Below are 23,419 nucleotides of genomic sequence, written 5' to 3'. Positions count from 1 at the left end.
CTATTATATGAAATATTTGGACTAAGCAGATCTATAGATACAGATCGTAGACTGGCGGTTGCAAGGGGCTGGTGGGAGGGGAAATAGGGAGCAACTGCTTAATGGTATGGGCTTTCCTTTCGGGTGATGAAAATCTTTTGAAATTAGATAGAGGTGGTGGCTGCATAGCACTGTGAATGTCCTAAATGCCACTAAATTGTTTACTTTAAAAAGGTTAATTTTATGTCATGTGAACTCTCACAAAATAACAATATTTTTAAAAACTCCAGTAGAAAACTTAGAGTCTCTCTGGCCTGAAGAAATAGAGAACACAGGGCAACCACAGCCACTGGAAAGTGAGAGGTGAATCCTGGAAAAGAGGATGCCAAAGGGAGAATCCCCAAATTCTGCTTATAGACTCTCCCCAAATCTCTGGCTGACCCTCTAACCATGGATGCTCAGGGCAGACTGAAGGTAACCCAGCTGAAGATAAAAGAACTGAACTGAGGTTTGAGCTTCTGTTCCAAGAGAGTGCAGTCTGAGTCAACTAAGTTAATCTCCACTAAAACAGAAAAAAAATTAACACTCTCTAAAGAAATGTAACAGAATTCAAGTTCCCCATCACATAATAAACACAATGCCCAAGATACATTCCAAAATGACTCTACATACAAAGCACCAGGAAAATATGAATTATTCTCAAAAGCAAAGATAACCAATAGAGAATGACCCTCAAATGAAGATGTTGCAGTTAGCTGGCACTGATTGCAAAGTAGATATTACAACTATGTTCAATGAGATAAAAGACAATATTCTCTTAATGAAAGAAGACAGTATGTCTTTAGAGAGCCAGGAAAAACACATATAGTAGATAAAGTCATATGGAAATTTTAGAACAGAAAAATAAACTATACGAATTTTTAAACTCAGTGGATGGGCTTAAGAGCAGAATGGAGAAAATAGAGGAAATTGTGAACTTGAAAAATACACCTATAGAAACTATTTCATCTGAAAAACAGAGAGAAAAAAGATTTTAAAAAGTTAACAGAGCCTCAGGGCCCTGCGGGGGCAATACCAACACATCCGCTATCGGGGTTAGTGAAGCTCCAGAAGGAGAGGCAAGAGAGAATGGGGCTGAAAAAATATTTGAAGAAACAATGGCTGACATTTCCCCAAATTTGGTGAAAGACAGAAATGTACAGATTCAAGAGGGTCAGGGAATCCCAAGCAGGATAAATGCAAAGAAAACAAAACCATGCCTGGACACATCACAGTCAAGCTTCCGACAACCAAAAATAAAGAAAAGGAGAACAGAGGATTTCCTGTCCCCTCCTCAGTTCCCCTTGTTCTGTGTGTTCCAGCAACAGAATAAGGAGGAGGGCTTGGCACAGCCCTGGAGACCAACCCATGCATCCTCTGGAGTCAACCTCCCACTGCCCACATCCTGCACTGCACAGGGGATGCTGTGCTCCAAATTCCCAAACTTCACAAGGCTTTTCCCAGTTTCATTTCTGCTGACATGTGGGCTGTATGTACTTTTCTCTCTGTTTGAACAGAGAGGTCAACTCCAGGGGGAGGAAAGCCTTTTAACCCCTAGATTGCCAGGAAGTCTGCAACACGTGGGAAAGGGGACCCAGAACCCTCCCTCATGCGGCTGTTACCTCTGGTGCACACACAGGCTGTTCCCCCAGCCAGATGCAGACGTCCCCGCTCATTCTGTGACTCCCTCTTGACCTGCAATGACCCTCTGGATTAGAGAAACTGGGGCCGTTTCTAAGGCCGGGACCAGTCTTCTTAGCTCAGGGAGGGGAGGGCAGGCACGCTTTGTTTGATTTCACCTCACTTTATTGCGCTTGGCAGAAACTGTGTTTTTTACAAATCAGAGGTTTGGGGCAAGGCTGCATTGAGCAAGTTTATTTCCGCCATTTTTCCAACAGCATTTGCTCACTTGGTTCTCTCAGTCACATTTTGGTCATTCTCAAAATGTTTCAAACTTTTTCATTGCTAATATATTTATCATGGTGATCTGTGATCAGTGATCTTTGATGTCACAACCACAACTCGCCGAAGGCTCAGATGATTCTTAGGATTTCCAAGCAATAAAATATTTTTAATTAAGGCACGTGGTTTTTTTAGACATCATGCTATGCACATTTAATAGACTTGAGTGTAGTGTAAACGTAACTTTTATAGGCGTTGGGAAACCAAAAAATGTGTGTGACTTGCTTCACTGTGGTGCTCTGGACCCGAACCCACGATATCGTCGAGGTGTGCCTGTAACAGTTATGTCTTTTTCCTCCTCTTCCCTTGAGTAGGGGGAGGCAGGGAGCCCCATAACAGGGGCTGAGCCCAAAGTCCTCCATCACATCACCTAGGGGTGGAGTGATTTGCAAAGGACACTCAGACAAAGCAAAGAGAGGGGACCCTTTGCTTTCGTGCCTCCCCTTCCGCTCCCAAGGGACAGAGGCCTCGAAGGGCCACAGAGAAGCAGCTTCTTCAGGGGGTCTCCTAGATCCCGGATGGCCCACGAGCCTGGGCCCCACTCTGGCAGGGCTGGGGCTCATCCTGGCTTTCAGCTTCTGAACTCCGAAGTCCTCAGCGTGGAATTAGAGGGCGTTGACCACCTGCTGCTTCCTTGTCATTCCACGGAGGAGGCGGCATGGACCCCACCCTCTACATCGCTCGCTCATCCTTCATCTGACTACGGTCAGGCCTTTGCCCTCGCAGTGACTTCTGCGCCCAATTCTCTTCCTGAGCTTGGGTCTCCACATCCCAACTACTAGGCATTCTTCTGTTTCTAGTTCAAGGGCCCCATCTTCCACAGAGTCCCTCCTGACTCCTGGGGGGAAGGCATCTCTTCCCTGTTTGACGACTGCTTCCTATTTCACTTTGATTTGTTTAACAAATACTCACGTTGTGCTAACTATCTGTCAGAAGCTCTTCTAAGGACTTTACAAAAAAAAACCCCCACATTTAATCCTCACAACCACCTTGAGAAGCAAGTACCACCATCCTCAGTTTACAGATGGGGAAACTGAGGCTCAGTTGCTTGCCCACAGCCACCGAGTATGGCCCCAGGGTCCTAGCTCTTATCCACAACCTTAGTTCTCCACTGTTTTGTCTACTGCTGGAAGCCCCATCCATTGGTTGAGTCGAGGAACAGGAATCCCACATTCTGCCCAGGGCCCTGAGGGGGAGGGAGGGAAGGAGGGGGAGGCTTTCCCATCCCCCTCCAGGCCCAGGGAGTTTGAATGAGCGGGGAGACTGGGGAACTAAGACTGCACCCCAACCTGGCTCAATTCCCTCTCTGCTCTGCAAAAGCCGGGATGGGCAGGGAGGTGTCACAGATCTAGCCTAATGCCGCTGCGGGGACTCTGACCCCAGCAGGTGAACCCCGCGGCGCCCTGCTCCTCTCAGACCCCGACGCACTCGGCTCCCTCCTGCCGGGGGTCCGGCTGGGCTGCTCTGCGCTCTTCGCTGATACTTCATGGACCCAGGCTGTGTTGGGAATTCTGCTTAAATAAGTGATGAATTCTCCCAAGTGCGCTCCTGTGCTGGGCCCCTGGAGAATTTTCGGTTTTGTTTATTTAAAGAGGGTGATTCTTTTTCATGCTCCTCTATCAAAGATGGCACCGCAGACAGACCATTAACACAGCAGGGCCTCTGGGTTGGTTTTCCAAGACAAGGATTAGGTGGGACAGCTCAAGCCCCACACTCCCTCCCAGCTGGGACTGAGGCTCGGGCTGGTGGGGGGGACTCCCCTCTGAGCACAGAGAACGGGGATTCAAGACAACCACTAGCTTCTCCATACGCACTCCATGAAAGCGATGGAACCGACAGCATGTATTTTAGGAGGGGCTCTGCTCTCCTAAATTTTTTTCTTTCTTCTTCTTTTTTTCCTATATTTTTTCTTTTTCTTTTTTTAAATCCTAGTATTTTATCCTTGCTTTTCTGGTTGGGTGGACGGGAGGTAATTAGGTTTATTTATTCATTATTTTTTTTTTAAATGGAGGTACTGGGGATTGAACCCAGGACCTTGTACACGCTGAGCACACACTCTGCCACTGAGCTATACCCTCCCCCCAGCCCTCTAAAAATTTCTCTTCAGCTACAAACAGCAGCAAATGAACTCTAGAGTTCCTCAAACTTCAATGTACCTGCATATCACCTAAGGATCTTCAACTGCAGATCCAGATGCATCAGTAGCTGGAGGGCAGGGCCTGAGAGTCTGCCTTTCTAGCAAACTCTGAGTGGTGCTGATGCTGCAGACATCACTCTCAGCCACTCAAAGCACTGGAGCATCCCAAAGCCCTGAATTAGCCTGGCTGAACTTGGGGGAGACACAACCGTAACCATGGTGGCAGTAGTAGTGCTGTTAATAGTAACTAGTATTCACTGAGCACCTACTATGTGCCAGGTGCTCTGTGCCACTGCCGACAGCAGGAGAATCTATCCAGTGCTACAGAAGGATTTTCCTGATTTCCATCCAAGGGTCAGCCAACCAACAGGGAAGGAGGAAACTGGACATAGGAGGATTAACATTTTCTGAGCAATAGATACTGCTGCCCCATTTTGCAGATGGGGTTACTGAGGCCGGGAGAGTATCTTACTGAGGTCCTACAGCTGGCAAGGGGCAGGGGCAGGATGCCAGCCGAGGTGCGCCAGGATGCCAGCTTTAAAGACAGTGGCATTTTGTACACAGCTTCTCATGGGATAAGGAGACAGGCGGTACATTCCAGACGGGACCAGACAAGCAGGTACCTGAGACACAGGCTGAAGGCCAGATCCCTCCCCTCCATTCTCCTGCCCGCAATGAGCCAGACTATTTACTGGACAAAACTGGCGAACGTCATGGAGAAGTTTCTATGCTGGCTCCCCTTGTCCTGCCCCCAAGGCCTGAGACAAAAGAGCCCCTCCTTGTCTTTTTAGTCCATGGGGAGGAAGTGGGCACCCAAGGAAGACGGCTGGAGGAAAACAGGATCCTCAGTGGCTGCATTCTCTGCTTTTACAGATCAGGAAACTGAGCCCAGGAGAGGGGAGGGGAATCCCTGAAGGGTCTCACCGGTGGGTAGGGCCCACCCCATGCAATTTCAGCCCCACTCGTCATTTAATGCTTTGCTGTCACCATCTTGGAATTCTTAATAATCTGTTATCAAGAAGACTGAGTTTTTGTTTTGCACCAGGCCCTGCAGATTATGCTGCCGGTCGTGCCAGTGGGTTAGGGTTCATGCTGTCCTCTTTCAGAGCTATTCCCAAAGCGTGGCAACTGAGCAGCTTTGAGCTACACAGAACCGCACCTGCTGAGCGGGCCAGTGCAAACCCACACCTCCATGCAAGCCGGAACCCAGGGGCTGGAACCCCAAACTCAAATCTGGGAACCTCTGGGGAGTCGAGGCGTGAGGAAGGACCTTCTGAGAGCCCAGGAGGTTGACACCCCTGAACGGTGCCTCAGGGGGGCCTAGAACAGACCAATGGGTTGGCCAAGGCTGGGGAGGGGAGGAGAGAGGCCAGCTGTCTTGAGGGCCTTGGCCTCTCCAAGGAAACCACCACCAACAGCACTCAACACCCGAGGGCTGAGCGGATGCAGGGCGCCCAGCTGTGCCAGCCCATCCCAGGGTCTCCATGTAATTAGAGCCAAGCCCTTCACTTGGCTTTCAGGATTGGCCAAAGGGAAGGAGAAGAGACAAGTGGAATTGATTCAGAAGCTCTGGCCTGGCCCGGAAGTCCCCGCTCTGAGGGGAAGCACGGGGACGAACCAAAGCCAGACATTCATTCCTCTGGGGCCACTGTCCCCCAGGAGACAGGTGCTGGCATCAGGCGGAGCTGCAGAAGGAATGTGGAGCTCCGGGCAGGACAGGGAAAGACTCCATCAGGCCTAGCAAGTACCAGGAACACGGGGAGGGGAGAGCCTTCTGCAGCCCTGGGGGCAAACCCAGGGCCCAGGGGGTTGGTCCACGGTGGGGCCCAAGGGTTTTCTGATTCACCCACAAGTCTGGAGAAGGTCAACTATTCAGTCCACTGAAGTGGCCTCTTAACCCTGCAGCCCTGCTCCATTTTGGCCTTCCTGGGCCCAACCCAGAGGGTCAAGTGCTGGCTGGGGCCCAGCTGCATCCCAGAGGGACTCCCCACGACATCGGGTAATCCGTGAGCACTGCCAACATGAGCATCTTCAATTTCCTGAATCAACTCCACTGGCCTGCTTTGTGGTCAAGAGGATGGTCGAATCCAAACGCATGTGGGTGGCTGTGAGGGTTCGATTCGTTAATACACGTGGGACCCTCAGAACGGAACCTGGTCAGGGGGCAGGGTGGGGGCGGCATTCTATAAATCATGGCTATTACCCAATCTCAGGGATTCCAAGTGCACTTTTACATCTCTGGAGTCAGATGCATCTTACTGCGGATGAAATGGCTGCAATTTGTCTTCCGGAGCCCACATAAAATAATGATGTGTCTTAACAAGTGATGTCTTATGTTCAACCAAATATGGATGATGATGATAATGAAGATGGTGATTGTACGTATCGAATGCATTTTTCCCAGTGACATCTCCTTCCTTATGAGTTGAGGTCTGGGGTGCTCCTGAGAGTCCTGTTCCATATGGAAACAGGCATGGAGACCCCAGGTTGCTGGAGAGGGCAGGAGCCTGAGGTTCCCCAGGGAGGCTGCTCTTGGGGGATGAAAAGAAAGCCACGGGCAGAGGCTATGACCACCCAGCAGAATCCTTGGAAGGTGGGTCAGGAGAACGGTGGGCACCAGGTGGGCACTCAGGTCCCTAATGCACATAATGGGGAAAGGATGCTTTTGCATAGGTTTGTCGCGAGGACCTGATGATCCGTGTCTGGCCTGCAGCAAAGGCTTGGTTGGTGGGACCTCTAATTATCACACCCTGACTCCAAAAGCTAACTGTCTGGGAGATCAGCTGCAGGCTCCCCCCACCCCGCTCACAGGCTGAGAGCTGGGGGAGCAGAGTGCAGCCTAAGCGGACTGTCCCAGGAGGGGTCTCCAAGTGCTGACTTCCAACCCAGCAAAGCGCTATTCACGCCCACTGTGCTCCAGGAGACCGTGGCGCTTAGGGGAGGAAAGATGAGAGTGTGGCCCCCCTCTTCCAAATCCACACCCCTGTGGCAGATCCTTGATCCCCCTTCCCCCTGGCAAAGGCCCTAACTGCTCTGGCACTGTCTGTACCCAGACCCCCCGGGCCCCAGCCCACTCCTCCGACTCACAGCCCCCGTGGTTCTGCAGCTCTCTCTCCTCCCCATTCAGCTGACGTGAGCATCCCCACGCTCAGACGAAGCTGAGAAAGAGGGTTCGGAGAAATCACAATCCTGCCAGATGAAAAGCAAAATGACAGCACCTGCCACAGGGCGGAGCCTGCAAAGGGCGCCTGAAATCCCAAGCTCCCAAGCCCTGTGGTTCAGGACACCTCGCTGGGTCCCTTGGCCCCACGTCCTCCTCTGTAAAACCGGCAGTCCTTTGTAATCTGACCTTAGTGGTTCTCTGCGTTCCTGCTCAGTTCCAGCTCACCTACTGCTCCTGAGGAGGGATCTAGGACTTAGGGCCGGAGGAGGGGTCTGGGGAGGAAGACATGCACCCCAATGCACGTGCTCATCACACAAGTGGACGGGTGTGGAGAGACGGGAGAGCCACTGCTCCCCTCCGGAAGCCTGCAAAGCTTCCCTAGGCTGGTTGTCGCCAAGGGTGCGCGTGTCTCTGGGTGTCAGCACCTGGAGGGCGGGGCTACAGCAGGAAGCCCCTTGACGACGTGGCCAAGTACAACCTGACCTCAGTGATTTAGCCACCACGAAGGTGCACATTTGCAGTCCTGTAACTGCTGCTCGGCAACGGAAGGGATGAAAACAAAGGCTCCTCAGAGGCTCTAGTTGGTGTCACAGGTCAAGAAAGAGAAAGAAAAAAAAAAAGGGATCCAGGTTGGAAGAGAAGTTAAACTGTGTGTTTGGAGGCAATCCGATTACATATATAGAAAATCCCACGGAGTCTACCAAAAAGCTGCTAGCACCGGTCACTGAGTCTGGCCAAGTCTCAAGGCGCGAGGGCAAAACATCAAAATCCACTGTATTCCTACATCCTGCAGACAAACAACTGGAGGCTGCAATTTAAACAAGCATTTACAACAGCATCCAAAACACGGAACGTTTAGGGATAAGTCTGACATGCGGTGGACAAAACCTGGACTCTGAAACCCACAACCTGTGGCAGAGAAGAAATCAAAGAACCAAAGAATGCAGTGGCAGCCCGTGTGTGTGGGCCGGAAGGCTCAGTGTGGTCAGACGGCAACTCTTCACCCTGACCTTTATTACCAACACGACCCCCGTCAGAAGTCCCAGCAGGATTTTTTAAAATCTGTTTCTAAAATTCATATGTAATGTAAAGGAAAATATAAAATTCATACAGCAATGTAAAGGACCTGGAATAGCCCAGACAACTCTGAATAAGAACAAAGGCAGAGAACGAACACTATCTGATTTCAAGACTTATTACAAAGCAACAGAAACCAAGACAATGTGCTCCTGGGATAAAGACAGACAAATAGATAAATGAAGCAGAACGGTGTCCAGAAATAGACCCACACGTACAGGGACAACTGACTCTCAACAAAGGTGCAGAGAGAATTTCAGTGGTGAAAGGTAAGTTTTCAAAAAAATGATGCTAGAACAATTGGATATCCATTTGGGGGAAAAAAAAAAAAGGAATAGGAAAAGATCTATACACCAGGCAGAGAGAGGTGACCAAGGGCACAGGAAGCTCTGGGTGGTGATGGCTTGTTCATCGCTAGGATGTGGGTGATGATCTTAGGTGTTATACACACATGATATAACAAGTGATCCTCTTGATGGACTTTTAAATAGATCCAGTTTATCATATCAAAACAAAAACAAAGCCCCCAGTGCTCCCTGAGGAAGATGGGGCCCCTCCCATCCTATGAGACCTCAGCTTCAAGGTCATCTCCTCCAGGAAGCCTCTGCTGGGGCAGCATTCCCAGGCAACCCCCATCACCTGGCTCCCACCTGCACTGGTGCCCCTCACACTGTCCTCGACTACTGACCACACACTTGATGCCCTCACTTGACTGTGAACAATTTGAGAGCCAGGACCTGCCTTAATCTGTGCTGGACCCCAGGCCCTGTGTTGGCGAAAGTAGGTGCTTAGAGAATCGAGGCTTTGTTATCCGTCAACACATCAGGGTTACTTTGGCGCTTCTAGCAAAAGCTGTTTCTGCCAGTGATGACTTCACTCCCTGCCCTTGCTCTCCCAGGAAGGAGGCCTCTAGCCGGGCTTTTTTTTTTTTTCCTTTTAAGGAAGGACACTGGGAGCAAGAACTTCTGATGGTGAAGGACAGAGCGGCGGTTCCCACCTCTCAGGTACAACGCGAATTTCACAGGTCTTGTTAACAGAGCTTCGCCACAGTCCTCTGTGTGGCCACCACTGAGGCACCCTGGCTTCTCAAACCTTTAGGCTGGTCCTTCTCAAAGTGTGGCCCTGGGACCAGCAGCTGCACATCACCTGGGAACCTGTTACCAGATGCTCTGGGGGCGATGCCTGGAAATCTGCATTCCACCAGGCCCGCTGGCGGGTCCGAGGATGGCCCGGGTGTGAGCCCCACCGCCCCGGGCCACCTTCTCACTTGCGATAACGAGGCAGGTTACCTCTGGGCTCTGAGAATGTGCTCCAGAGGCCCCTGAAGCAAGGGTACCCCCTCCTTCATCCAGCCTCCCCTCAATCCCCAGATGTCCCAAGGCCCAGCCCCATGACTCAGCCACTCCCTTGCCCTCATCTGCGTGTCAGCATCTCAGAGGCATGTCCTTGCTTCACTCGGACACTCAGGCTGGGCTCAGAGGACTCAGAGCCCCTGAGCTCTTACCCAGCAGAGGCACAAGAGAAGCTGAAGTCAGAGGCCTGCTCCCCGCGCCCTGGGGCTGAACATTCCAAGTTCCTGGACAGACAATGAGTCTTAACATCGCAGGCGAGGTGGCAGGCAGCGGGGCGCAGACAATGGGTCTGTGTTCCTCCCCACGCCTTCCTGCCGAGGCTCTCAGCCAGGGCCCCGTGAGGGAGGCTGAACCATCAAAAGCACAGCGGTCCATCCAGCGGGTCCCACTTGCCTCTGTCCAAGGCCCAGGCTGAGGCTAGGGGCCCCCTTATCACACCCTCTCTCGCTCCCTGGGGCCGAACAATGTTCCTTTTTCCTGAAGGCTCCGGCATCTTCTAGGTTCTTCATCCACCGGAGCCTTAGGGAAAAGGGGTCAAATGCCAACACCTCTCTTCCTCTCCCCGACGCCCAGGCCTCTGTCTTCCCGGGGCAGGGAGAATGGGCAGTGGGCAGAGCTCTCCAGCCACTGGGAGCCACAGCCAGAAACGTCTCCTCTCTCCCTGGCTGATTCCTCTTCATTAGTGCAATCACATCAACACTGACAGCAGTGGATTTATCACTGCCCCGACGACAACCATTTGTCACCCAGTGATGCACAGCCTGATAATGAGTTTGGGGCAGAGCTAATGAGGAACTGCCCCCAACTCTCCTCGGCAGCTCTGGCCCTGCGATGCCCTGCTCACCGACCCACCCCTGCCAACAGCCGCTCCGCCAGGGCAGGGAGAGAGGCCTCCAAGAAGAGAGGTCAAGGGCCACTGGGCTGAGCCCGCCAGAGCCCTGCAAAGTCACTGAGCATGCTGCCTGAGTGAGGAGACTTCAAGGTTGACTGAGCAGGAAGGCGTGAGTGCTGGGCACTGTCTGGGGCGGCCGCACCTCCTCTGGTCCAGGGCAGGGAGGGACAAACAGTGGTAATGGGGAGGGCAGGCCACCCCGTGGGAGCCTGGGAGTGCATGGATGCTCTGAGCTTTGCTTCCAGGAGCCCAGGAGCCCCAAGAGGAATGGGGAGAGGAGTGACTGAAACTGATCTAGAACACTGAGTGAGTGCTGCTTGGGCACAAACGTGGAGAGGCTGCTGGGGTGCGACCACACTCGGGCCCTGCTTTGCCAGGGGTGGGCTTCCGGTACCCTCAGCTCTGGAAGGCACTGACGCGTGTCAGTGAGAAGGGCCCCTGTGCGATGGACACAGTTATCACAGGGCCCAGCGCCTCTTACTAGGAGGGTCTTCAGGCCCTCGCTCAGTGCCCTGCCCCCAACTCTTCCTCCATCACAGCTACAGTGGTGGTGTTCATGCTCCCGACGCTCAGTGCAAATTAAAAGGGAAGGGAGGGAGGGCCCCAGGGGAGGCCAGGAGACAGGCCCCCTAATGGTATGGGGCAGATAACCGGTGCTCAGGGAGACCCAGCAAACACCAACCACCCGAGCAGCAGGGTCCTCTAGGGACCTCAGGCTCACACTCACCACCCTAGAAGGCACCAGATGAGACATGGCAGATGGTTATGGTCGCCTGGGGTCAGTCGCATCTGCGACACAAGTACATTAGGAGGCGGGTATGTAGATAAAATCTTACAGAAAAACTTAAGTACAAATGGTTGAAATATATATGTGTAAAGCATCTGAGAATCTTACAGATGATGTGGCCCCACAGATCATCTTATTCAAGTGTTTCAAAGCCAAGTTTTGACATCTATCCCAGGGGGTCCAGGAAGCCATGGGGCAGACGTACCACAGCTTCCAGCAACATCAATTGGCTTTAAAATATTCTTTGTGTGTTAAAATAGAATTCAGATAGACTGCAGAATGGAATGCAACATTTCATGCATTTAAAAAGTAAAATATGAAAAAGGAAAAGGTCCTGCAGATAGCGGGCAGCTTCAGGCTACATGGCCAGATCCCCCAGGGCACCCGTGGCCACCCTCCTCCACCACTGAAGTCCTTCCCAGAAGAGCTTGGAAATGCTGTATTTATGCCCCGTGTTTTTCCACTGAGGAGGACGTGGAGGCCAAGAGGGACCAGGTGACAATAGGTCCTGACCTCTGAGGCCCGAAAGGCGTCACAAGACTGTTACCCTCCCTCTGATGTTACTGTTACCCCTGCCGCACCCTGCTTGCCTTAAAGGGTTAACTTCATTAATGGGGAACCATAATTTATGTCTAATACCTCCATCCTTGTTGATGAAGGGTTATTATCTAAACTCAAGGAGTTTATAATTAAAGAAATCAGTCACACGCACATTAGAAGATAGTTCAGAACCAACAAGGCCAAGTGCCAAATGAGACACCTAGACCATCGGCACCCTGAGGGCTCGGAGGTATTTGGGACCCAGGGAGGCAGAGGGTCAAGGGTGCAGAAGAGGAGAGAGGAGGGAAGGGTGCCGATGGCTTCCTGGAGGTGACGGCAGTGAGCACGCTGGTGGTCAGGAGTTGGGGGAGGGGAGGGGAGACTGCAGCCGTGGGCAGACTGTGGAGGGCTTGGCCGTGGTACCGCAGCGGTGGGGACACCACAGGGGTGAAGGCCCACCCATGGGGAGGGGGTGATGGGAGAGGCCTTGGCATTCAGATCCTCTCGCGAAGTGGGAGAGCAGATGGGGTGTCTAGAAAGAACCCCGAGCTCCCTTAGAGAGAGGAGAGGCTATCTCAGCCTGCACCCTGCGCACACCCCCACCCCGCACCCACCCTAGCTGGGGCAGAGCTTGTGGTCAAAGGAGACCGCTCCCAAATCCCAAAGCGGCGCGATGAGCCATTCCTAAATGTGCATGTCTTAACAGGATCAAAAGCAATGACCTAAGAAGCAGCTGACCTCCCCTCATTGTCTCTTTCTTACAAGTCAAGGGACCTTGCCAAGTTACTTAGTGTTTCTGAACTTCAACGCTAACAAGGTTAATAACTTAATACTTTCTGGCCAAAATCCTTCACAGGTTGTGATGGAGAGAAAATGAGATGTCGGTGAAAGCTACGCACAGAAATTTGAGTTTTTAAGAAAGGACCTAGTATAAAACGTTCACCTCAAGGGCTGAACAAATGATAATAGCTTAATATGTGGGTTATTTGCATTTCAAGCTGGAGGCAAAGACAGTCTTAGTCAAATAAATGAATCCCTAATAGTGGAAGTTTAGATGCTACAGTTGGGTCTGTGAAAGATAAAGGGAACAGAGGTATTCGGGAACCGGGCACATGACAAATTGTGGGCCCAAAGATCACCCTGCCTCCCTGACACCAAGATGACAATAATGACAATGATGAACACTTATTCAGTGTTTACTATACACCAAGCTCTGTCTGAAGAGCTTAATGTATCGCATTAAAACAACCCCATGAGGTTAGGATGACTGTTATCTCCATTTTGCAGATGAAAAAACTGAGGCACAGGTTGGCTATGTAACTTATCCAAGGTCATTCAAGCAGTAGATGACAGGTAGGATTTGAACCCAGGGAGTCTTCTATATTTCAGGCTCCTCAGAGGCCTGTGCTGTCTCACCCGGGCCCTCCGACAGCACATTCTGGATTGACTCTCATGGTTCAAAGCAGGGAACAGGGCATCTGTACCAGATGCAGAACTGACTCACATTACGTGGAAACAACCCAAGTGTGCAGGTGCCCAGCCACAGTTCTGACCATGGCTCAGGCTCTGGGGAACACAACTGCCCAGATATTTGCATGTTTGCACCTCCACAGAGAAGTCCGGGCATGGCGGGTCCAGGGTCCTGGCTCCAGCAGGCCCTCGAGAAGCCGAATTCACTGAACAGGCTGCATTATGCCAATAATATTTCCTCCTCTTAGGATTATCACATCATTAAAATTTCATCACCCCTCTGGGTCACTAATGGCTTCCTATATGACATCAAATTTAATTGCTACTCTTCCTCACCTCATTCAGTTTAGAAGACTCTTGCATGGCTCCATCACTAGTTAGCCAGTCATGAACACCACAAATGACCTTAAGGGGACTCCCTCAAACATCTCCAGGTCATCCCAACCCTAGGGAGGGGACAGGAGAAAGCAGGAGAGGAGAGGGAGAAAGGGGTTCCTCTCCTGACCTCTCATGTTCTACTAACTTAAGGTCCAGTGAAGATACGACCAGTGCAGAGATGAGAGCCAGGAGGCTCGAGAAGGGGAGGAGGGGGAATTCTCAGGGTGATTTACAAACTCTACTTCCGCCCCTGGATCAGCCCCGGTCTCCTAACAGCACAACTAGCTGAGCATCTCTCATTGGGAAAAATGTCAGTGAAGGATGCCATGGAGGCATGGGGCAGCCTGGGGCAGTGGAAAAAGGATCATAGAGCCCTGGGTTCAAATCTTCCCATCTTGCCTCCAAATTGTCAGGTCTTGGGCAGGTAATTGCTCTGAGCCTCAGTTTATCCACACGGAGTTGAGGGAGACGGAGGCGGGAAATGTCTATAATGCACCTAACACTATCCAGCACGTAAAACTGGGCACCAAATGTTGGTTTGCTTCCCCTCTGCAGATCCGTAAGATGAGGAGAAGAGATCGAGTCATTCTACACTGGGGAAGATGCAAGAGAAAATGGAGCCAAAGGAAGATGTGGGGGAAATATGAAGTAAAAATACCAGGGAGGGAAATCTGAAAATGAAATGCAACCTGAGATCCTATCTTTAAGACTCTCTGGCGGGGCAAACCCAGAAGCACAGATCCAGGTGAATTAGCTTGTTGAGTGCTTCTGATATGTCAGGTTCCACGCTGAATGCTCTGCTTGTGTTATCTCATTTACTTCTCCTTGTATTACAAACAAGCAAACGGGGCTTGAACATATCGGTGATTGAACGCAAAGGGGCATAGATTAACCCAAAGTGACAGAGCTGGAACCCAGGTTGGCCCCGTTCCAACGCACTGGCCACTCCATGTGCCACTTCTCAACAGCCTAAGGAAGAAATTCAAAAGGTGGGGAAGTAAGAGCACGGACTGGGGGTAGCTCAGGGGAATGCTTTAGGGATGGCCCTGTCTTGGGTAAAGTAATTCTCTATATGAAATGCACTTCTGGAGACCGCAGTGTCATCTCTGCAGTTATGAGGAATGCTAGACATCACCAGTGCGCACAGAGATGCTCCTTTTCCAGCCCACAGAAGCCTGCACGCCCCAGCGCCCTTGCCTGGGAAGGACCACTGGGTGGGACCATGTGATCAGCTCTGGCCAATGGGCTGCAAGAGGAAGTGAGCCGGGCTACAGCACTTAATTGTAGATGCAAGTCTTCTTCTATCTCTGGTGTATTTCAAAAGGCGTCTGGTTCCCAAATATCTTCAAATGCCTGGATGGGCATTACCCACCCCCTCAGCCCCCTGCCAGTCCTCCCAATTTCCTCCACATCACAAAGATGGAGTTCAGCTGGTAGGGATTCAGCAAGGATCCTGGAACCACCCAACTCTGGAGGCCAGGCTGCTAGAGGCAGCTTCACCTGCAGGGCCAGAGGTGGGAAAACGTGGGAATGGAGGCGAGAAAGTCTGAATAGGGGCTCAATAGAAACTATTCCATGTAAGCCTAGGGCTGGACTCTGGAGGGCAGGGCTCCCACCCCTCGGGTGCCTGGCTGCTCAGTGCAGTGAGGGCTCCATGGCCCGGGGTGTGTGTGATGTGCAGAGGAGCCCATGAAAGAGCGTGGGTGACCAGAGAACAGCTAGAGAAGCAGGTAGAGTCCACATGACAAAGGCTTTATGCCTTAGGTAAGCATGCGTTCATTCATTCATTCATTCATTCATTCATTCATTCATTCATGTATTCTTCATTCATTTGTTCCTATTGGTCAGGCTTCTACATGCCAGGCGCTGCCCAAGCAGCTGGAGACACAGCCAGGGATAAACTAAAGCCCCGCCCACATGAGAGAGACCAACAGTAAACAAGCCCACACCTGTCCGACGGAGCTGAGGACGGCAGAGGGAGGAAAGCAGGCGAAGGGGTGGGTGCCTGGAGACACCACGTTGTGGAGCACTTAGGGACAGATAAGGGACAACAGAGGAAAGGCTTGAGGAAATAAAGATTGGGCGGTGGCAACATGGGGGAGGAGTGGGCGAGGCTGCAGGCACAGCAGGACCCTCCCGCGCCAGTTCAAAGGCCAGAGCTTGACTGGTAAGTTCTAGCAACACAAAGGTGGTCAGTGCACGTGGTGGACGGGAGTGAGGGAAGATGGGGCAGGAGGGAGGGGCGTGGATTCTGGCAGCCTCACACCTGGTGGCCCTCACGTTATAAGCACTTAACATCTATAAAGAGCATTTTTAAAGTGATGGGGATAATCCCATGTAACGTAAAAAAAGAGCCTAAGAGGTAGGTAACACCTGTTTACAAACTTTGTTTCTTCATTTTACAGATGAGGAAACTGGGCCTCAGGTCGGGTGGCTCAGCAGTGGAGGCGGGGCTGGAACCAGGCTGGGAGTCACGGTCATCGCCATGTTGGCGCCTCCTGTATCGGAAGGAGAGCGGCATCCGTGGCGCTCCTGGGCTCCAAGAGGGGCTTTCTGGATCAGACACCTGGCTTCGGGGGATCTGGAGGAGAGACAAGCTGTGCGGCGCCCCCTGCTCTCCCCCCAGGACCCCGAGCAGCCCCACAGGTCCCTTGCTCAGCCTCGCTCACGCTCTCTGGCCCCGCCTTCTGCCCAGAGTGGGGACAGGAGTGGGGGGAGGACGAGGAGTAGCCGGGATGTCTCAGCAACCAGCCTGTTTTCCTTTCCATTACAGGCAGTGCAGCCGCTGCTGGCCCATTTGTTGCTATTGGCACCCCAAGGCCCCAAATTATGATGACTAATTCCCACCACTTCAGGCAGCTCCAGGGCCATCTGCAGCAACGTGCTGGGGGTGGGGGGGCAGGGTGGAAATCCCACAGGCAGCACCCTAACACCCAGCATCAACTCCAACTCAGTCTCTGGGCTCCCCGAGGGGCCAGGAGTTGGAAGGAGGGAGAGGTTTCAGCCAATCAGAAGAATCCCTCAACTGCAGCCAAATCCTAGGAAAACCAGCCACAGGGAGGCCCACTGCTTCATCAACGTAAAGCACAACTGTTTAACAACCGGCTTGTTTTTAATGTAGTGAGTCTCCCATCGCCGGGGGTATGCAAGCAGAGGCCACATTGCCACTGGCCCCACGTTTGTGGGCAGGGGACAGCACTAGATGACTTTTCATGTTTCTTTCAAGTCAAATGCACTGATTCATGTTAGTCCTTAGGACGGAGAACAGGTTCATTCTCTATTACCGTTCAGCTTACAGCCCAACTGTGTCCCGTGGTCCCAAATCAAATGCATACCAATACACAGTTTAACACAGCATTTTAAAGTTGGCCGTTTAGGCACTGTTTAAACAGAGAACTGCTGTAAAGGACTTGGCCTCTTTCCCAGCCTCCCTTCCCTGGTGGAACAAGGTTCCTGGTCCTTGCTTTGGCCTTCCAGTAGAGGACATAAAGGAGAGACGGTCGATAAATATTTGCCAAACAAATGCATGAAAGGGCGAGTTTCTGAGGCAGGTAGCAGGCTGCCAGTGTGCTTCAGTCTCTAGGTGGGGGTCCTGAGTCTGTCCATTCCAGGCAGCAGCAATCTGCAGCAGCCAGTACGAGTACCACACCGGGTCCCTCATTTAACCACAGGCAGAATGTTGCAGACTGCCCAGCTGAAGCCAAGGGGGCACACAGGGCGAGGGAGAGGGGTGTAAGGGGTGGAGAGTCACCCCTCTGGCCCTGGGAGAAGGAGATGTAGGGAGCGGGGTGCCCCCCACCCCCCAGCCCATCTCCTGTGGGGCTTTTGACACATAGCTGAGCTCCAGGCAAGCACGCCACTCGGCCTTGCGGTAATTAGTAAAAGCCCCTGATCAATAAGTTATTTTTTGCTGTCAGTAATTAATAATTACAGCTTAGCCACACCATGTAATTAAACTTTCATCCCGCTCCCTCGAGTGCTGTTTGGCTTTTATTGTGATTATCTCCAGCACTAAACTTTCTCCCTCTAGAGCCTCCAGGAGCCTGTGGGGCTGGGCTTCTCAATCCCTGCTCAGGGTTTTCTGCTGCCTGGTTCACTCAGCTCAGACTCCCCTCTGTTCCTCCCTCAGGCACCGTTCTCTTGAAAGAACCTTCTGGACCAGCTGGCTGGGCTGCTGCCGCCCTTCGTCCAGCTTCTCGACCCCCTCAGGATGTCCACCTGATCACGAAACATCTTTTGAGGTGTTTGTGGAAATGCAGACATCTGGGCCCACCCAGATCTCTCCAGTCAGAGTGCCCGGGGCTCTGGATCAGGCCCGCGGGAGGGCCGCTTTGAGTCACAGTGATGCAGCCACAGAAGGAAGTCAAAGAAGGGTCTCGGGTGAGGAAAAGACATTCAGGGCTTTTTGGTGGGTGGCGAGGAATCACTCCTTACGGTCCCTTGACTTACAGTGTAAAAACAACCACAATAACAATAATAATAACAATTGCCCTTTATCAAGCCCCTTCTTTGTACCAGGTGCCTGCTCCCTGCACCCCCCCATCCCCAAGTACCTTGACTCTTATCAACTCTGCTCTTTTCTCCAACATTGCTTAGTTTGGGGAAAGTGTGAACTGTGTGACACTGAGTTTTGAGGGAAAAGATCGAATGGTGGCTTTCAGTATAAATAGGTGATGCTGCCCAGGTTCCACACCTGAAGAAAATGAGGCTAAGTCTAGATGAAGTCTGGTAGTGGCCGATGTGAGCTTTGCTCCACTGCTTGGTCCCCCACTCCGTGTCATGACTGGAGAACGGGGCTCATGGGCTCAGAAGTGACAAACAACTGCCCCAAAGGGTTAATGGCACGACCTCAAACTTGAAAGAGACGCAAAGGAGAAATTCTACCCTCTAACCCCAAAGCAGATAAAGGATCCTTGAGCCCCACGCCCGACCCTGCTCCCCTGACACACAGTGCAGCATTGCCCCGAAACCTGCACTGAGACCAGGTTCCCACAATCCTCTGCGTGGTTTGCCGCCCAGGAGATAAACGGAAGGAGAGTAACTGAAGGATGCTGGAAAACTCTCAGAGCCAGAGAACACAAACGGAGCAGCAGGGAATCTGGGCAGCCACACTCAAACAGACAGCAAACGAGAAGTGGGGGAGAGAGTGAATCAATCAAAGAGACCTTCACCGCTTCTGACATGGCGAATCCCTCCCACAGGAAGCACAGGGACACCAGGGGGCCTGGCCTGAGCTTCCCCAGAATGGATGGGTGGAATCTTGGCCTTGGGTGGATGGGACAGGTGTGGAGGTGGGGCATGGAAGCGACTTGCTGACCCAGAAGGAAGGACCTACAGGTGCCCTGAGGACTCCTTACACACCTGGTCCTGGGTGGGACAAAAACTAGGGAGCCACCTGCCCAGGGAACTTGTGCCGTTGCTGGAGGCCGTGCAATAATTAAGTCAGAGGCATCCATTCAGAAACTGATACCCCTCAGAGCCTTCCTGCCTTCTAGCTCTCAGCTAGTAACCCCATGGCATCTCAGAGCAAACCTGACGTGCCCCAGGACAGACTAACCCATTCCTACTCTGCCAGCCTCACTCACAGTCCTCCCCTGACCCTTAGAAGAACCCCACCCCAGCAAGCCCACCCCAGCCGCAGATGGTCCTGGTACTAGGAGAGGGGCTTAGAAGTCTCCTGGTCCCAGTCCTGACTCCCACCCTCAGATCACCCAGCAGCCTTGGGCAAGTCACCTAATACCCGCGGACCTCAGTTTTCCCATCTGTTAAATGACTGTTAGAATATGACGACCTCTGAAGTCCCTGCCTGCTGGAAGATTTTATGATGATCATAAAAATAATAATAACTTTTATTATCTTACATTCACAGGGCCCGTTACAAAATTTCTAAGTGCTTTAATGTAAATTACATTGTAAAATCCTCCCCTCGGCCCCGCAAGTGAGAGCTGATTGTTTTTATCTCTTTGATCTTGGCTCTCTGGACTGCCTGACGCTGAGCGCACTGGGGTCCCTTCTTCCCTGTGGCTCGTGGGGCGGGGCCCTTTTGAGGTTGCAGGTTCCACAGACTGGAGCCCCAGGGGTGGGCCCAGGACCCCTTCGGAGCCTGGAAGAGGGAAGGCCAAGCCCTGGGGGTCCTGGAGCTCAGTCCAGGCTTCCTCTCCCTCCGCCCCCAGCAGGCGCCGCTCGGACACCGCTGGCACCACTGCCTGGATCTAGGAACCCCAAAGGCAAGAAAGCACGGTACAGCCCTCTCTCCCGCCGGGACCTGCCCAAGGACGGGGGGGATGTCTGGGCATCCGCCCTCTGGAGGGGGACAGTGCGGGTCACGCCTCCTCCTCTTTCCTAATACTCCCACCCCCAAATCCACCAGCCCTTCTCCACTGTGAGGCAGCTCCAGGCAGCTCCAGGTCAGAGCGAGCCGTGGCTGCAGAGACAATTGAGCAGCCAGGGGAGCTGGCTTCAAAGGCAGGATGCTGGAGTGTTTGGGCAGGTGGGAGGGAAGAGGGACGCAGAACCTCCCAGTACATCACCCTACTCCCGCCCCCCAGTGGGTCCGGGGCTGCACCGGTGACCTCGGCTCCCGCGCGCACCGCGAAGCACCCCCAGACCCGGGGCAGCCGGCCAGGCAGCTAGCCGCGGACTCTGGGAAGTGGCCAGGACCGGCAACTGTCCTCTCAGGGCGACCCTCCTGGCACCCAGCGCGCGGCTTGGGCCCCTTCCCGCTGCCCTCCCGCCCCAGGGTCCCTCGCCCAGGTCGGCCAGCGCGTGTCCGGCAGGGCCTTGCCCTTCCCCACTGACACGGAGCGGGGAACCTGGAGTCTGGCCGGAGGAGCTGGGTGCAGCCGGGCGATGAGCCTCGCACGAGCCCCTCCCATGCCAGCCCAAGAGCACCCACAGCCCCGGGGGAAGGGAATGATACCCCCCCCTCCAATCCTTAGGCTCTTCTCAGCCTGTACTGGCGACGCCTCCCAGCAAGGACGCCTACCTTTCCTCATTCGGAAGCCACAAGTCTAAGAACACCGGCCCCACCCCCCGAGAGCCCCCAAACTCGGGGAAAGGGTCCTGAAACTCCCTGGAGAAGGTTCTGCCTGGGCTAAGCCCGGGGTCCAGGAGGCTACCGCGAGTCCAGCGAGCTCCCGCCACCCTCCCCACCCCACGTGGGGGTGACTCTCCGTACCTTGGGCTCCGGCCGAGAGGATCTGGTGCAAGACCAGCAGAGTCCAGATCAGCAGCCCCCACATGGTGACCAGCCTTTTGGGGGGTTCTTCCGTACAGTTTTATAATCCTGGTGGGGTCCAGTACCCCGCGGCTTGGTCCCGGGAGACTGTCTATGGAGCTCCGACCTGAGGAGGGGGTATCGGCCTGGGAGGAGCTGCGCCGGAGACCCCAAGCTTTCCTCGTCTTCTTCAATCCAAATCCTATCCCCGTGGCGCGCCTGGAAGGCGAGGGACAAGCCAAGAGAAGGAGGAAAAGCCGCTCTCGGGCTCGGGGCACCCTTAGCACCCCAACTCAGACCTCTCCCGAGCAGGGCGGCCTCGGCGATCTGGCCGGGTCGCGGGCCAGGCTCCGGAATAAACCGACAACTTCAGGAAACTTCCTCCCGTGGCCACGTTGCCCGGCCCCCGCCCCCTCCCCGCCCCCTGGTTGGGTCCTCCGCGCGGACGCAGTCACCGCCGATCCAGGCGCCGGGCCCCCGGGGCCGGGCGGGAGGGGAGCGCGGAGGCAGAGGCGGGTGCGGGGCTTCTCTCAGGGGCGCCGGGTTCGCGGGGCGCGGTGAGCATAGCGGTCCGAGTCTCCCTGGAGCTGAAGTTTTCTTCTCTCTAACTTTGAAGGCGGCATCTGGCGGGGCCGAACCACCTCTTTCAGCTCCACTGTCCTGGCGCCCAATCCCGGCACTGTCGGTCCCTCCCGGGGACGCCGGGCCCGGGTGCGCCCTCGGCTCCGCGCCCAGCGGGCTAGCAAACTTTGCAGGTCCCGCGGCCCGGCGCGCAGCCCCGCGCGCCCATGTCCGCGCCGGCTGAGGGGCGGCGGGGACGACTGCCGGTCTCGGCGACCCGGGCTGTCGCCGGCGCACGGGCGCGGAGCCTCCTGCCGGCCGGAGGATGGAGCCCGGCGGCCCTGCCTTGCGCCGCGCCCTGGCCGGAGCTCTCTGTGAGGAACGCGGAGGGCCCGGCGGGCAGCCCCGGCTCTGGGGGCGCGGCGCCTCCTCGGACGCCCGGCGCGCGCCGACCGCCGGGACCGGAGAAGCAGCGGCCGCCGCGCCCGCCCCAGCGCCTTGGCCGCGCCGCCGCCGCCGCCGCTCGCCGAACCCGCCGCCCTCGGCTTCCCGCCTCGGCGTCCGGAAAGCCGCTTCTGCCTGCGCCGAGCGGGAGCTGCGGGGGCAGCGTGAGCCGGGGACGAGCGCGGCGGAGGCGGAGGCGGAGACGCGGCGAGGGGGGCCGAGCGCTACCCCGTGGCCGCGACTGGAGAGCAGCCTGCGCGCGGGGGGGTGGGTGGGGGGTGGCGGCGGCGGCGGCGGCGGGGGCCCCGAGCCAGGCCCGGGAGCGAGCCCCGCAGAAACACAAGCTTTGGGGCGGCCGCGGGCGCCTCGCGCCTTCGGGACCCGCCGGAGGGCAGCACTGCTAACCTCGTACCGTACCCGGGAGGGATGCGCCCAGAGCCCCTCGGCCCTCTCGGCCAGCCGTCCCTTCCAGCCTCTGCCCTGCACCCCTCTCTAAGGCCTCTTCGGACCTCTCCCCCCTAGCCAGGAACCCCAACACCCTTCCCGGACGTTGAGTAACAGGGGTGGAGGGTGTGAGGGGAAGAGGGTTCGGTCAACTGATTGATTCCAGTTTCCCCTTCCCAGGTCGGGCTTTCAAAAGTCTGGAACCGCTCAGGGCGGAGACCAAGACAAAAGAGAGGCCGGGGACTTACAGATGGCTGAGAAAGTGAAGTTGGTGCCAAGGCATATGCATTCTTTGTTTCTTCTTTTTTCCTCTGAGCTCTTATTGCAAAGGGTGGACGAATGGGAAGTGAGTGAAAAAGCTACAGAAAAGAAGTTCGGAGGTTTCCTTCCTTGTGCAACAGGAGTCAGCAGGACCAGCACCCATGGAGCCCAGCTCCGGACTGCAGGACCCAGTTAAACAGTCCTGGATACTGGATAGTTTTGCTTCCATGCGCCTCTTTCTCCATAAAATATATATATTTTTAAATAATATTTATGACCGTGATGGCACAAAGAGAAATATATGAATATTACATATTAAGATAGTTTTCTTCAACTTGAGAGTTCATTTATTTCTTCTGCTTTTAAAAGAAACTAAAACATTTTCATGGGCCCCTAAAAGATGGCGCTTTCCAGCATGGCACCTGTGGAGCCACATGGAGTCGCCCTGCCTGCTTGGTGCTTCTGCTGGGAGCCAAGCGCCCCTGAGGTTCCACCCTGGGGCACAGTTCTTTCCTGTCTCTGCTCCCGATGATCCACTCTACCCAAGAGGGTACCCCTTCTGAGAGCCGTGGAGCACACACCAACGCTGCAAACATTTCACTACTTTTGAAAACTCTCATTTCACATGCCTCGGAAAAAGAACTGGGGGCACTTCCTGAAAAGGGCTGAGAAGCTAGCCTGGTTTCCCTTAACGGTCCTTCATCACCTAATTCAAAC

At 54.1% G+C, this 23,419-nt stretch overlaps 1 protein-coding gene across 3 annotated transcripts in view; it reads right to left on the bottom strand.

Moving 5' to 3' along the window:
* Positions 1-21,351, bottom strand: part of SDK2 (sidekick cell adhesion molecule 2) — a 247,926-nt gene extending 226,575 nt beyond the window's left edge. For all 3 annotated transcript variants that reach the window (XM_064495585.1, XM_064495586.1, XM_064495587.1), the window contains exon 1: positions 20,954-21,351. In XM_064495585.1, the coding sequence (XP_064351655.1) occupies positions 20,954-21,017 (64 nt within the window). In that variant the 5' untranslated portion in view covers positions 21,018-21,351. The remainder of the gene's footprint in view (positions 1-20,953) is intronic.
* Positions 21,352-23,419: the final 2,068 nt, after the last annotated feature.

The sequence above is a fragment of the Camelus dromedarius genome, chromosome 16 (genome assembly GCF_036321535.1).
Source record: "Camelus dromedarius isolate mCamDro1 chromosome 16, mCamDro1.pat, whole genome shotgun sequence".
Lineage (NCBI taxonomy): Eukaryota > Metazoa > Chordata > Mammalia > Artiodactyla > Camelidae > Camelus > Camelus dromedarius.
Note: the sequence above shows the minus strand (reverse complement) of the source record. Positions and strands in the feature narration are given on the sequence as shown.